We start from the raw sequence: 16,046 nt of genomic DNA, 5'->3' as shown, positions 1-16,046 counted from the left end.
TTAATATAAATATTTTTTAACTTTAGCCCTTCCAAAAATTTTTAATTTCATTTCGACCCTCCAATACAAAGTTCCTTGCTTTACCACTGTATTGTATTGGCTTCATTTAGTAATTTCAACAACTCAATTCGAGTACTCACCGTAATGTAATCGATTCTGCATCGATTTTAATTGCACTTGTCGATGCATACTGTTCAAGTAGTAAAACAAAACACCCAACTGATCTCTATTCCACACCAATGAGGATTTCGGCTTGTGTCGGTCACACCGGCCCATTCTGTCAAATTTCGACTACACCGTCAGGAACATTGTGCATGATCAACTGGCGCATAAATATTTTACATCTGAAATTTATTTAATATCATTCATTTGATATTTGTAAATATTAATTATATATATTAATTATTTTTTTAAATATCGATAAATTTAAAACGATACAGCAAAACAGATCGATATGATAGACACTGATTCTTATAAAAAACAATGTAGCCATCGATAGAATACTAACTACCTTAATTCAACCTCTTACATTACCTTTCAAATATTAATAATCTTTTTTTTACTAAGTTTCATTAATAATTAACCTAAATAAATATTGAAATATTCAAAAAAAAATTATTTCTCATATTTGCCCTCATTTATCTTACATAGCATACTTTAAAGAACAACACTTCGATTTTCCTGCAAAATGTAGCTAGCCTTGTTTGTAGTCAATTACAGTTAGAGGTGCTCGTGTGCCGGGTTGAGACGGGTTCAAGCCGAGCCTAAGTACGAGAATAACATACTTTATGTTTTTCCAAACTCGACCTAATCCAAAACATGGGCAAAAAATTTTGCCCAAACTTGTCTATATTTACAAAAGACTAACCTAATTCTATTTTACGCTCGTCCATATTATTTTTTAAAATATTTATATTATATTATTTTAATATTTAATAATTTTATACCTTTTTATTTATTAAAAATTTTATATAGTAATCTTAATATTATTTTAATGTTTATATTAGAGTAATATTTTGTATTTAGTATAGATTTTTTTAATGTGTCATAAATTGCATAATATAAAATATTATAAACTTATAAATGGGTCGAGCCGGATCTTAGATGTTCAAGCTTGAGTCTAACTCATATTTTAATTGAACCTGATTTTTTTCTCAAATTTATTTTTTTGATATAATATTTTTACTCAAACCTTCTCAAATTTCGAGTGACATTTAGGTTTGAATGGGTAATCCAGCCGGTCTAATTAGTGCTAGCTATATAAAAGAATACCTGTATTAAAAAAAGATAAAATAATAAAAGTATGAAAAGAAGAAGAAGAAGAAGAAATCCACGTATAAAAGGAACGAGAGTTAAACGCTATTGCTTCTCCCTCGTACAACCATTCGGAAAGAATGCTCTTTTTCAATTGCCAGATTTCTTGGAATTTAAATTTCTGTTTTTAATTTATATATATATATATATTCATTTCAAAAATATTTCTCTTTTGAAATCTGATTTTGAATGATTAATATCAGCCATGATTTCTTTAAGCAAGTTCAAAGCCGTTGATTTTTACAGGTTCGTAGATCGCATTCTTTCTTTTAAAAGTTTATGATGATTGATGCGAATTAATTTAAGTTTGAAATTTTTTTATGAATCTAAGCATTTTATAAGGTTTGAAAGTTCTTTTTTATTTATTTATGTACTGGAAAATGAAAGCTACCTGCTAGCTTCGGTTTATTATCCGTTTCAATGAATTTGATGAATTCTTGTTTGGTTGCTAAGACTTCGTTAGTAATGTGACGTATGAGCTGAAATTCTTCGTTCAAAGATATTGAGGTTTATCTCTCTGATTAAGTTTTTTGAGAGCTTAAATTTCAAATTCAAAATAGTGTAATTTGTGTAATAAAATGTACGTAAATATAACATTTATGTTTACCTTTTAAATTCATTAATATATACATTAAGCAATGAATTTAAAATTTAACCTTAATTTATACATGCATTTCAAATTTCAATTTCACGTTGAGGTTACCAATTATAGCATAAGTCATCTGCTGAAATTCTTGGTTAAAATTCCTTTTCTTAAAGTTTTTTTTGTTTTTGTTTTTGTTTTTTGTTTTTTTTTCAAGGATATCTATTGTATGGTTAAGTAAATGTTAAGTGTCATGGTAGTATGATTTTCATCAATTATTATTTTCTTTTTCTGCAGGAAATTCCCTAGAGATTTGACAGAGGCATCGGTATCGGGTGCATGGTTGTCCATTGCAACTGCATTGGCTATGATATTTTTATTTGGAATGGTAGGCAGCTTTTCTGTTCTTCAACTTCGATTTGATTTGACGTGGTTGGTGTGTAGAGTTGATTTTTTTTTTATCCAAACAACATTTATCTGACATATTTTTATCTCAGTAGTCGTTGCCATTCCCCTTAATTATAATTTGCGATATATATTTTGCAGGAACTGAATAAATATTTAACAGTCAGCACCTCGACATCTATTATTATTGACAATAGTTCTGATGGGGACTTTTTACGCATTGATTTTAACATCAGGTGCATTCATTTTCTGTACATTGAATTCATCTGATGTTCTCATTAGGTTGGAAAGCCTCTATGTAGTTAAAGTCTTTAGGTTTATGTGGCAGTGTCCTAGCATACAGTCTTGATCTTGGGTCTTGAAGTAACAGCTGCTGTTGGCTTTTTTCCCCCAATTTCCTTTATGGATGCATCATCTTTATCTCATTTATTAAAGATAATAGGAATAAGTTGAGGTAATCTTTGTCCTGTGAGAGTTAGCCTTGTACTTTGACAGGCATCATCATGTTGCCTGTCATGGTTGTTTGTCCGGTCTTGTTTAAAAAGTTAAAAAATGAAGAAGAAAGAATAGGTTGAGTATATCTATTAGTGTATATATATACACTATATGTGAATGTACATGTACATGGATGATTCCTGGCTGAACTGTGATAATAGCTGTTTATTGCTACTATATCAAAGGTCCAAGTGAACTTCACGTCAAATTAGAAGCAGAGGGATTTTTACTTTGCAGATCGAACAGGTGGTTATATAAATTTTTATTTCTTTGTATATATACTTTTATAGACAGTGTACTGGGCAGTAGTGGCTTGAAAAGTATTGAATTCAGGTGTTGAGAACATGACGATACTTAAGTTTCCGCTTTATCTCATATTTGGTGTCAATTTAGCTTAGCAAGAAAAGACTGTTGTATTATTCTTGCTTGATTAGCAAATAAACGATAAGATTACATCATATTGTGGTTCCAGGGGGTACTTTTTGCTGCTTTTGAGAGTTCTAGACAGATTTTTGGTAACCGTTGGCTTTATGTTGCTACGTGCCAATTAACCATGCATGCATATTTGAACATGACTAAATTGATTTTCTTCAAAGCTGTCATAGGTTGCTACGGTTTCAGTGATCTTAATATGTATGTTTATTTCTTCAATATCCTTTAACATTTTTCAAGCTTTATTTTTAATGATAGATAATTAGGTTGGCTGACAATTCTTTTTGATCTCCAGTTTTCCAGCGCTTTCATGTGAATTTGCATCTGTTGACGTGAGTGATGCCTTGGGAACTGTAAGAATCTATCATCAGATGTGTTTCTTCTGCTTAACTTTATTGAAAAGGATAACTTATGCTCCTGCTTATCACTAAATCTTATAAGAGATGGATCTTGCCCTTGCTCCAAAATGTTTTAACGGCTGGAAACTTAATAATGCACTTCAAAGTTCAAATGCCTGGCATAGATTATGTCTGGAAAATTTTGGATAAGCTATATTCTTGTTCCCTATATTTTTTTCGTAAATTTATATCATAATGTTTTTATGCTAAAGAAAACGAAATATACCACACGCCTATGCCTGAGTATTTTTTAAATATTTTCCTGTCAATATTTATATTCATACTCCATTCTTCAAGAGGCCTGAATGTTTTTCCTCGATGGCATTTTGACATATAAACTTCGGTCCATATGACTAAATTTGTGCTTTCTGTTTTCAGAACAGGTTGAATATAACAAAAACGATTCGAAAGTTTTCTATAGATCCACAATTAAGGCACAAGGCTATTGAGTTTCATTCAGAACCTGTTCCACACGTCATTCAGCACGGAGATGAAGCTGATGATGAAGCTGTTGAGGGTTCCGTATCATTGAATAGTGATAGCTTTGCCAAAGTTTCACAGGAGTAAGTTGAATACAAAATCGCAAGCCATTTAATTTATGTGTGTATATTCCCACTTTGGTGCTTTCTTTGTTGATTTCTAATCTTGGTAATACCTCTATCTACTTGTTTTTAATGTCTTTCTTGCAGGCATCCAATTTTGGTCGTCAATTTTTTTGCTCCTTGGTGCTATTGGAGCACTCGCCTGGTAATCCATGCATGATCTTTGTCTTGAAGTACTGGCTGAAAGCATTATTGTCTAGCTTTTCAGCTGTGTGTAGGAATCATTCATAACTAATTTTGTACAGGATGCTGATGTAGTTGCCATATCTTCTGTTTCAATTAACTAATGTTGTGATTATGTACTTTTATATTATGACCAGCTATATATTTTTTTTCTTTTTTTGATAAGTGAGTATTGTAATGACCCTCTATTATCCTCTCTGATGTAAAGTGTTTCTTAGTTTTTTGTTCTTGTTCCTTTATAATGAGCATAGAGCTGTTCCTTTTTAGGATTTTGAGCTCGAGTGTCTTCTTAGCTTATTATAAGTTTCCTCAACAATGTTTCTTTGGTTTCAGAGATCATCGTGGGAGAAAGCTGCAAAGATAATTAAAGAAAGGTCTGAACAGGCGTATTTTTCTTTTTCCAAAAGAATTAGTGTGTACACAGTTTCTTGATTTAGCACAGAAATTTGCGCCCTTTGTTTTTACAGGTATGATCCAGACAAGGATGGACGTATTATTTTGGCAAAAGTTGATTGCACCGAAGCAGTTGACTTATGTAAGAGGTATTTTTTTTTTTGTTGTTTTGACACTTTTTGTCTTAGAATATGATTATATGTCATTATTTGACCACTAACTTGTGTTAGAGGTACCACTTCATTTATTTAAACAATACTGTTTTGCTTCTAATATAGAATTATTTCAAATGTTGTATTTTATCCATAGCTTTCCTACAAGTTTAATTTTTTTTTCTCTCTCTCTTGTTTTCTAATTACTGTGTGCTTCCTTGTTCTGTGTTCTTTTCATTACAGGCATCACGTTCAAGGGTATCCATCCATTCGCATTTTCCGAAAAGGCAGTGATTTGTGGTAAAAGATAATATTATTGTACATATCTTTGCTAGCCTTATGTCAATGACTTAATGTCCTGTTCCTGCCCCCCCCGGTTCTGTCTTTTCTTACCGTTGCTTGTTACTCAACAAACTGTAAAGGATTCTTTCGGTAGAGGTACGAAACGTTACAATTTAGTAAAATAGATTTCATGGAGAAAGATTGGAGCAGTTTATGAAAAATAAGTAAGGTGACAGGCAGTGATGATGGAAGCAAATAAGAGGCTGAGAAAGATAAGAATTACATTGGTTATTGTAAATTGTAAAAAGAACGCTGTAGAGAGGATTTTGGAGTGTTAAGGTTGCTAAACAATTAAAAAAAATCTCCTAAATAAAATTTAAAATTTTGAATCTTCTACCTATAGCCTTTCTAAAATAGTTAACCCCAAAGAATGGTTATAAAACTAAGTGATGGGAGGAATATAGGTTAATTCACAAGAACATGTTATAAATTATGAGTGATGAGAGTGAACGAAATCATGTTCATTTATTTGTAGTGAATAATGAGAGAGAAGTTATGAAGATAGTAGATATAATAGTAGTTTCATGTAAATTACACTTATATAACTCATTTTTGTAAAAAATTGCTATACTTGCAAACTTAATTGTAGGTGCATAGTTTGATCAATGAGGAAAGGAAGAGAAAAAGAGCACTTGTACTCTGGATAAGGGTTAAGGAGTAGAATTCATAACAGTATCTGTATATGAGCCTCAAGTCATACTCTCCAAAACATCTCATCGAGCAAGCCTTAAAATCTTACTAGCCAATTTTGCTTAGTTCCACAACTTTCTCCACATGCAGTGATTCTGTAAGGAATAATCGGACACCACTATTGCCAGAGGCATTAATAACCAAAAAGGAGTATATGAAGCTCGTATATGTCCTATTTTAACCTTCCACATTCATTTGACCACGAACTCTATGTTGTTTCAATAGGGTCGGAAGCGTGTAAATTATTGTACTAAAAAATCACACAAAGTTCAATTCCCAGGGAAGAGAGGTGGATCACAAGGATCTCTTAAATACCAAGTCTTTCCTTAGTCAGAATATCCCTTTTATAGTAATTTAATAGCACAATTAAATACTACTATTATACCCTCAAATATTGAAAGAAAAATAGGACAAGAAAGAACACAAGAGTTTTAACGAGGTTCGGTAAATTATACCTACGTCCTCGGGCACTAACACCAGATGATAACTTTACTATCTCCAAAATATTACAAACAAATAGAATTCCTTAAGAATTCTCAAATGGGAGAAGAGAAAACTAAGAGAGAAAGATTGGTTGGGATGATTGAAATGAGAAATGGTTAGGCCTATTTATAGTTAAGGCTCAGGGACTAACTTGCAAATGGCCTAAAAATTAGGGACCAAAATTGCAATTATCCCATTCAACTTTAAACAAGTTGCTTGCCACTTTTTTCTTTCGGTGCCAATTGCACCTCCCACCACCCATCATTTTTGACTTTTCAACAATCTCCACCTTGAAGATTTGATTAGGATAATCACATCTTCACTTCTTTCAACTCCCCAAATTCGATAAAGCTATCTTTTGTAATGCCTCCAAATGCGCTCTCGGCGCCATACACTGAAGGTGCTCAAATTCTCGGGATGTTAATCAAGTTCAAACAATGATTAAACTTGATTGTTGTTACCACTTTGGTCATCATATCTGCAGGATTATCTGCTTCGGAATCTTCTCAAGTAGAATTTTTCCTTTTCAAAGACTTCCCGCACAAAGTGATATCTTACGTCGATATGCTTGGTTCTTGAATGATAGACTTGATTTTTTGCTAAATGAATAGCGCTCGATTGTCACAATATAGACTAATGTGACTTTGAACAACTCCCAAGTCTTTCAACAATCCATTAAGCCAAATAGCCTTCTTAACAGCTTCTGTAACTGCCATATATTCCGCTTCTGTAGTAGACACAGCTACTGTAGACTGTAAGGTAGACTTCCAACTCACTGGGGCTTTCGCAAGAGTAAACAGATACCCGTAGTTGAACGACGTTTATCTAAATCACCAAAGAAAGTCGGAATCAACATATCCGACTACAAACCGACCAAGTGCTTCATCCTGTTCAAAATTAAACCAACATCTACGGTTTTCAAGATACCGTAGAATCCATTTCACTGACTTGCCAATGTCCTTTTCGAGGATCATGCATATACCGCTCACAACTCCAACAGCTTGTGAAATGTCGGTCACAGACACACCATCAAGATACATCAAACTCCCAACTGCATTAGCATATGGGACTTTTGCCATATATTCTCTTTCTTCTTCAATTTTCGGAGATAATTGAGCACTAAGTTTCAAATGAGAAGCAAGTGGGGTACTTACATGTTTAGTGTTTTCATTTACACCAAAACATTGTAATACCTTTTTCAGATATTGCTTCTGATTCAAACAAAGCTTGCCTCTCTGTCTATCTCTACTTATCTCCATGCCGAGAATCTTCTTGGCCTCACCTAGATCTTTCATCTCGAACTCTTGATTCAACTGAGCCTTCAGCTTATCTATCTCTTTTGGCTCTTGAGCGATTAACATATCATCAACATACAAGAGTAGATAAATGAAAGATCCGTCATGTAGCTTCTGCAAATACACACAATTGTCATATTTGCTTCTTGTGTACTTCTACCTTTTCATAAAGCTATCAAATCGCTTGTACTACTGCCTCGGGGATTGCTTCAATCCATATAGCGATTTGTTCACTTACAAACCCAATTTCTACCACCAAGATCTTTGTATCCTTCGGCCGAGTCATATAGATCTCCTCTTCTAACTCACCATGCAAGAAAGCCGTTTTAACATCAAGTTGAGCTAGCTCCAAATTCAACTGTGCTACCAAGGCCAACAAAATTCTAATGGAGGAATGCTTCACAACAGGAAAATACATCATTGTAGTCAATTCCCTCCTTCGGCGTAGCCTTTAGTCGCCAACCTTGCCTTGTAGCGAACATCTTTCTTGCTAGGAGATCCATCTTTCTTTGCGAATACCCACTTGCATCCGATTGCCCTTTTACCTTTTCGGTAATTGCGCCAACTCCCAAGTATTGTTCTTCAGAGAGATTGCATTTCTTCATCCATGGCGCTTTTCCATTTATCACTTTCTAAGCTTTGCATTGCTTCTTGATAAGTGATAGGAATATCATCATCAACAACGGAAGGGCGAGGCCACCATATCGATAATCGAGTAGGTTTACGAATTTTTCTCCTTGGCCTTGCAATCGCAATCGTTCGTGTACTTAATGGTTCTTGGGTCGAACCTCTTCAACCTCTAATTCCTCCATTGTGGTGGAGAATTAGACTTATTAACTGGGCAAATCCCCATCTGCTCAAACTCCACTGTTTTGGAGTACACTCCACCTGCTTGTGGAGTATCGCTTGTCTGAATATCTTCATCTGCTACCTTTTTCAATGTGGCGATTCATCAAAGGTAACATCTCTCTACAGATCATTTTCTTTGTGCTTAAGCACCAAAGACGAAATCCCTTCACTCCGAAGTGATTTCCATAAAGAGCTTTCTTTGCCCTCGGATCTAACTTTGACTCCTTCACATGGTAATATGCAGTGGATCCAAACACATGTAAGGAATCATAATCAGAATGGGTTTTCCGCACCATACCTCCATAGGAGTTTTTCTTTCTAATGCAGATGATGGCAAACGATTAACAAGATGGCGGTATGTCACAAACCTCAACCAAAATTGCTTGCCCAACCCAAAGATTGGACAACATACATCGAACTTTCTCCAAGAATGTTCGATTCATACGCTCTGCCACTCCATTCTGCTGTGGTGTATCCCTAATCGTGAAGTGTCGAACAATACCATACTCTTGGCACACATCGAAGAACGGATCACTTCTATATTCCCTCCATTGTCCGTTCTAAGCCGCTTGATTTTCTTGCCGGTCGGTTTTCGATCATAGTTTTCCATTTAAGAAAAACTCCAAGCACTTCATCTTTAGTTTTCATGGTATACACCCAAACTCTTCGGAAAAGTCATCAACAAAAGTAACAAAGTAGTGTTTTCCTCCCAACGAAAGTGTTTTGGAAGGCCCCACACATCTCGAGTGAACATATTCCAAAATACCTTTTGTATTATGGATAGCAGTCTTTCAATTTCACTCTCTTTTGCTTTCCCGAACACAATGCTCGTAAAATTTTAATTTGCAAGCCTTTGCACCTTTCAACAATCCTTGCTTTGCGAATTTGCAAGGATTTTTCACGGCATGTCCCAACTTCATATGCCACAACCGCATTGAGTCCAATTCTTTGTTACTGGAAGTCTGCAATGATCGCTCCAATAACTGTACTACCTTGGTAGTAATACAAGTTATTTTTCCCGATGCCCTTCAATATCACAAGTCGCCAGATGTCACTTTCAAAACCCCATCTCTCATAGTAACAACTGAACCATTGGATTCCAAGGCTCCCAATGAGATGAGATTTTTCTTCAAACTGGGCACGTACCGAACATCAGTTAGAACTCTGGTTGATCCATCTTGATTCTTTAATTGGATTGAACCTATCCCAACAGTTTTACAGGCATTGTCATTGCCCATATAAACAACTCCTCCATTTAGTTCTACTAAATCAGAGAACCACTCCCGGTTAGGGGACATATGATAGGTACAACCCGAATCCAATATCCACTCATCTGAATGGAACGACGATGATGATGCAACCAGTGATAATTCAGAGTCACTGGTATCATGCTTTGCAACACAAGCATCTACAGCAGCTTTTCCCTTATTCTTCAGCTTTGGACAATTTTTCTTCCAGTGGCCTTTCTCATGACAAAAGGTACATTCATCTTTCCCGAGTCTGGACTTTGACTTTGATCTCCCCTTTTGAGTTTTCTTCCGAGTGTATGAACGACCTCGGACTACTAAAGCTTCTGTATTTCTGATTGAGTTTTTCTGTTTGTCCTTCTTTCTCTGTTCATAACTGTATAAGGCCGCACAGACTTCGCTCAGAGATATATCACTCCTGCCATGAAGTAGAGTAGTTTCTAGGAACTCAAACTCCTCAGGAAGTGACCCCAACAGCATCAAAGCCAAATCTTCATCTTTGAATGTCTCATCCATATTCAAAGAAATCGGTGACTAACTGATTAAATTTGGTGATGTGATCATTCATTGTGGTACTTGGGACGTAAGTGAAGCGAAATGTCTTTTCTTCAAGTGGAGCTTATTTTGACTGTTTTCTTCAAAATTTTTCTTCAAGTGCCACCCACAACTTATTTGCGAAGTCTCCTTTGAAAAAGCATACCTCTTCTCGAGAAAGGCATGATCGAATTGTGCCACATGCCAACCGATTGATCGCCTTCCAATCTTTCTCCGTACATCATCTGGTTTCTCTTCATCAATGGCAATGTCTAGACCTCTGAAAAGGGCATCTAGAACCTCACTTTGCCACATACCAAAATGGCCCGTGCCATCAAAGATCTCTACGCCAATCTTGCATTTGCAATTGTCGGTCTTGTCCACATGGACGATGTTGAAGCTCCTACACCGACCGCTTTTCTCCATAATCTTTCAATATACCTAAGGAAATCTTTTCGATGTGGAAGATCGGTTTAAGCGCAACCACAGAGCATACTACGATTAACCTTCTCTCGATACCACTTGTTGTTTCAATAGGGTCGGAGCGTGTAAATTATTGTACTAAAAAATCACACAAAGTTCAATTCCTGGGAAGAGAGGTGGATCACAAGGATCTCTTAAATACCAAGTCTTTCCTTAGTCGAATATCCCTTTATAGTAATTTAATAGCACAATTAAATACTACTATTATACCCTCAAATATTGAAAGAAAAATAGGACAAGAAAGAACACAAGAGTTTTAACGAGGTTCGTAAATTATACCTACGTCCCCTGCACTAACACCGGATGATAACTTTACTATCTCCAAAATATTACAAACAAATAGAATTCCTTAAGAATTCTCAAATGGGAGAAGAGAGAAAACTAAGAGAGAAAGATTGGTTGGGATGATTGAAATGAGTAATGGTTAGGCCTATTTATAGTTAAGGCTCAGGGACTAACTTGCAAATGGCCTAAAAAATTAGGGACCAAAATTGCAATTATCCCATTCAACTTTAAACAAGTTGCTTGCCACTTTTTTTTCTTTCGGTGCCAATTGCACCTCCCACCACCCACCATTTTTGACTTTTCAACACTCTAGATTCTAGAAGATTATTTCTTCCTAGCTATTTAATGCGGCTGAACCTTCTGTATGCGGATTTTCCTTGCCTGACTTGTAAGTACTTTAGGGATGACTATGGACACCATGAACATGAATCTTATTATGGAGATCGTGATACAGACTCACTGGTTAAGGTACACCTAAAATTTGATTTAAAATGGCTATTTCCAATTACTGATCGGTTTCAGAAACCATATTAGATGAAGGTGCATGCATGAACCATTGCAATCGTCGTTTCTTCCAGGCAATGGAAGAACTGGTCTCACCTACTCCATTGGAGAACCAGAAGCCGGCTTTAGAGAAGAATAGACCAGCACCATTGACAGGAGGATGCAGAATTGAAGGATACGTGCGTGTGAAAAAGGTGATAATTACAATCCCAGATTAGATTCTGACAATTGTACTTATTTTACGTATTATTTGTCTGTCCAATCATTTATTTATTTCTTAAAAACTGAAAGCACTTGGTGTTGCAATATGCAGGTTCCTGGCAACCTTATCATTTCGTCTCGTTCAGGAGCCCATTCTTTTGACTCTTCTCAAATGAACATGTCTCATGTCATTGGCCATCTTTCCTTTGGTAAAATAATTTCACCCCGAGTACTAAGTGATGTGAAGCGACTAATACCGTATCTCGGTAGACGCCACGATAAGTTGAACGGTCGATCATTCATTAATCACCAGGATTTAGACGTAAATGTTACAGTAAGTTCATTCTTTCATATGATACTTTCTGTTTCAATTGCGCGTTTTCCATTTTAAGTGCCAATGTGTTGACCGTGAATCTTCTTTTTATCTACCTTTTTCCACAAAGCAATCAATTGGTGGAGTAAGATACTAAGTGCATATTTAAACCACAATAACAATATTGTATTCTAAGAACTCGTTAGGAATCTATAATCTATAGCGTGACTCTTCAGCAGAAATTATGGCAATTGCCATTAGGAAAACTAGATACTCAATTGGGTAAATCGGGCTAATTTATATTAATTCAAATTAAATTTTATTTTGTTTAGTATTATATTTGGATCATTTTAAGTTTGAATTATTTTCAGATTTAAATATTTTCGAGTTTAAGTCATTTTGAATTTAGCTTAAGCCATTAGAAAAATTTGATTAATCAATTGGGTAAATCGGGCCAATTTATATTAATCCAATTTGAATTTTAATTTTTCCGGGTCATTTCATTTTAGTTAGTCTCATATTTAAATCATTTCAAGTTTGAGTGAATTTTAAATTCAAATCTTTTCAAGTTCAAATCGTTTTGAATTTAGTTTTTTTTTTAGATTCAAGTCAACTAGGTTTGAGGTTTGAGTTTTTCGAATTTAGTCATGATAAGTCAGATATTTAATGTTCTAGTCCCCTCTTCTAATTCAGGTTATTTGTTCATGTCTTTTATGTTCAAAACGCTTTAGACTCAAGTTGTGTTAGATTTGGATCAAATTAGGGTTTGAAACAATTTGAGTTCGGATTAATTCAAGTTTAGATTAGACAAATTTAAATAGTTGACTTTTTTAAAATTAAATTGGATTGAATCAAATTTGTATTTTGATTGATTTGATTGAATTTTAAAATTAAATTAAAGACTTAGAATGAACAGATTTGAAAAAAACCTTGTAATATGGTGCAAAATCTGAAAGATAAGCCACAGGAACTAGAAGAAAACTCTTTAAACTTACAAGCATCACCATTCTTAATTACTTTTTTCAGATTGAACATTACCTTCAAGTAGTGAAAACAGAGGTGGTTACGGTCAAATCTTCTCATGAAAGTTCGTTAATCGAGCAATACGAGTACACAGCACACAGCAGTCTGGCACAAAGCGTAAACATGCCTGTTGCCAAATTTCATTTCTGGTTATCTCCAATGCAGGTAATTATTCTTCAAAACTGCTTAATTACATTTAACCAGGTTTTTACCTTCAATCCTTCTGGTTTTTTCTTTAGTTGGACAATTTTCACTTAGTATAATAATAAATTTAATCCTCAACGTTTATATTTTTTTTTTTTGATTTTTATTCTTTTTTGAGTTAATTTTGACCTTTAATCTTTTATAAAAGAGTCAAATTATATTTTTAATGATCTCTAAAATATTAATTTTTAATGTTATTGACTTGATAAATCGTATAACAGTTCAAGTGCACGTCATGGTTTCATCAACAAATAATTCAAAAATTATAAAAATCAAAATTTAGATACATAAAATGTTTATAAAAGTTCAAAATAAATTAGTATGAAGTACTCGTGGAGTATTACCTAGGTTGCTGTGTTTAAAAATTTAACATTTTAGTTGTATTCTTGTTAAAAAACATCATTTCAACTCTTTTTTCAAAAGATTAATGATCAAATCCGACTCTTTTTAAAAAATTAAATATCAAATTTAACTCAAAAAAAATTAAAACTAAATTAAAAAAAAAAAGAAGAAGAAGAAGCAAAATTTGACATATTCCTTTCCTTTTTCTTACACAGGTTTTAATAACCGAAAACCCAAAATCATTGTCACACTTTCTCACCAATGTTTGCGCTATAATTGGAGGTGTTTTCACGGTTAGTATCTTACAGTCTTTCTTGGATCATTTTCGGAATCTTTTATTTGATTCATCTATTATACTCTAGTTTAAAATTTAGATTATCTATTTTATAATATTAATAGTTTATCTAAATAATTAATATCATTAACTAATTCAATTAAAATATAAATTTATATTTTTTCTTAATAACAATAAATCTTTTTTAGTAGGATGATTTAAAAGGGATCTTTTTAGAAAAGAAAACTTGTATTATTATTTTAATCAAAATAATTAATGGCAATGTTTTTAGAACCAGATCAGTAGTCGACTAATCAAGTTATTGGTTCGTCAGTCCGACTAAAATATTAACTTTTTTTTTAAAATTCAATTCAATTGATTCGTACCAGTTTTTAATTCAAACAGTTTAATGTCATTTTTTGAACTAATACCTTGATTGATATTTAGTCTAACTAGCTGTTCCGGTCCGATTCAAATATCATTAATTATTGATGTTAATTATTTAAATTAACTAATGACATTATAAAAATAAAGTACCAAATTATTTGAGAATTATTTAATCTATTATTCTAGATAAATCTCAATTTGAAGTCTAGCTTGGGTTTTAGCGAACTATAGAGATTGAAGTTGAGCATGAACATCAAGCTGGTTTTTTAATAGGTAAACGAGTTTCATCCAGCCTGTTTGAGGGAGGTCGATTTTTATCTGAACCAAGTTTAAGCTTTAAAAATGAAATTAAATTAAATTTAAGTCAAGTTTAAATTTCTAGTGAAATTTTAGTTGAGCTAGACTCAATTACAACCTTAACTCTAGTGTTCATAAATCTTCTCCACGGATTGCAGGTTGCTGGGATTTTGGATTCAATCTTATACATTACAATAAGGCTGATGAAAAAAATGGAGATAGGCAAAAACATTTGACAGGCAAGCAAAAAAAGAGAGACAATTTTGTTACTATGTAAAGATTTGTAACGAGTGATGAGGATGATTTTATGGAAAAACACAGTTGAAATGTAACCATTTTAGCTTCTGCTTGTTTACTGGGAAAATATTGTTCATTCTTACTTTTGTCTTCAAGTTCATTGATTTGCTGGGAAATCAACCCCAACCATAATCCATGTATGGTTTTTTACTGAGAAAATATTGTTGATTCTTACCTTTTTCTTTTTCTTCAAGTTCATTGATTTGCTGGGAAATCAACCCGAAGGTACAATTCTTATCCTCGAACAAGTTTTTTCTCAAAATTGAAAATTTAATTTAATTAATTTTAACTCATATTCAACATTTCTGAGCAACAATCCGAATTCGTATAACTCAAATTCTTGAATCTATAGTAATTTAATTCCAAATTGTCTTGAATAGAAAATTGATATAAATTTTAAATGATTTGAATTGAAACAATTCAAATCCGGAAAAATTTAAATAATTTAGAATGATATAAATTTAAAGTAATCGAATTTGAAATAATTCGATCTCATAATAATTTAACTTAAAAATATGATTTGAAATTCAAAATAATTCATACTCTAAATAATTATAACTCAAAGCGATTCAAATCCAGAATTATTCCTTAAATCGAAATAAACAGAAACTTTAAAATTTAAGTTTGAATTGTTTCATATTTAAATCATTTCGAGTTTGAATTATTTTAATTCAAATTATTTAAACCTTTTTAAAATTATTTCAAATTTAAGATATTTCAAATATAAATCACTCTATATAAATATTTTGAATTTGATTAATTATATCATCAATTAAATTAAATTAGGTTCAAAATTTATATTAATAATATTTTTTGGTGGAATTAATTTTGACAGATAAACTTATTGATAGTCTTCTTATGAAAATATCAAGCTGATGTAAATTTTACTCATCTTCAAGTGTTTTATGAATATCTTCAAATTGTGCAGAAATTAATTCAAAAAGATATAATGGAATTTTAATTTTCTGTTTGTTTCAAAGGAAAATTACATTAATAATGTTGAACTTCAAAACAAATTTGAAGAGACTGCCTTTGACTT

The 16,046-nt window shown here is 33.1% G+C and overlaps 1 protein-coding gene across 1 annotated transcript; it reads left to right on the top strand.

The window, feature by feature from the left end:
• The first annotated feature begins 1,519 nt into the window (after positions 1–1,519).
• On the top strand, positions 1,520–14,946 carry LOC108469418 (protein disulfide-isomerase 5-3). Its single transcript, XM_017770304.1, has 15 exons — positions 1,520–1,560; positions 2,195–2,285; positions 2,444–2,538; positions 3,525–3,582; positions 4,006–4,190; positions 4,317–4,374; positions 4,746–4,786; positions 4,880–4,954; positions 5,201–5,257; positions 11,567–11,633; positions 11,744–11,863; positions 11,983–12,204; positions 13,210–13,371; positions 13,968–14,045; positions 14,869–14,946. The coding sequence occupies exons 1-15, from the start codon at positions 1,520–1,522 to the stop codon at positions 14,944–14,946; spliced, it is 1,428 nt and encodes a 475-aa protein (XP_017625793.1).
• The last annotated feature ends 1,100 nt before the right edge of the window (positions 14,947–16,046 follow it).

The sequence above is a fragment of the Gossypium arboreum genome, chromosome 8 (genome assembly GCF_025698485.1).
Source record: "Gossypium arboreum isolate Shixiya-1 chromosome 8, ASM2569848v2, whole genome shotgun sequence".
NCBI classification, from domain to species: Eukaryota; Viridiplantae; Streptophyta; class Magnoliopsida; order Malvales; family Malvaceae; genus Gossypium; species Gossypium arboreum.
Note: the sequence above shows the minus strand (reverse complement) of the source record. Positions and strands in the feature narration are given on the sequence as shown.

Bases quoted from the DNA above. Each gene is read 5' to 3' on its own strand.
- LOC108469418 (XM_017770304.1), top strand. From the start codon at position 1,520: ATGATTTCTTTAAGCAAGTTCAAAGCCGTTGATTTTTACAG. The intron at 1,561-2,194 runs GTTCGTAGATCG...CTTTTTCTGCAG, and splicing joins AAAGCCGTTGATTTTTACAG to GAAATTCCCTAGAGATTTGA. The intron at 2,286-2,443 runs GTAGGCAGCTTT...TATATTTTGCAG, and splicing joins TGATATTTTTATTTGGAATG to GAACTGAATAAATATTTAAC.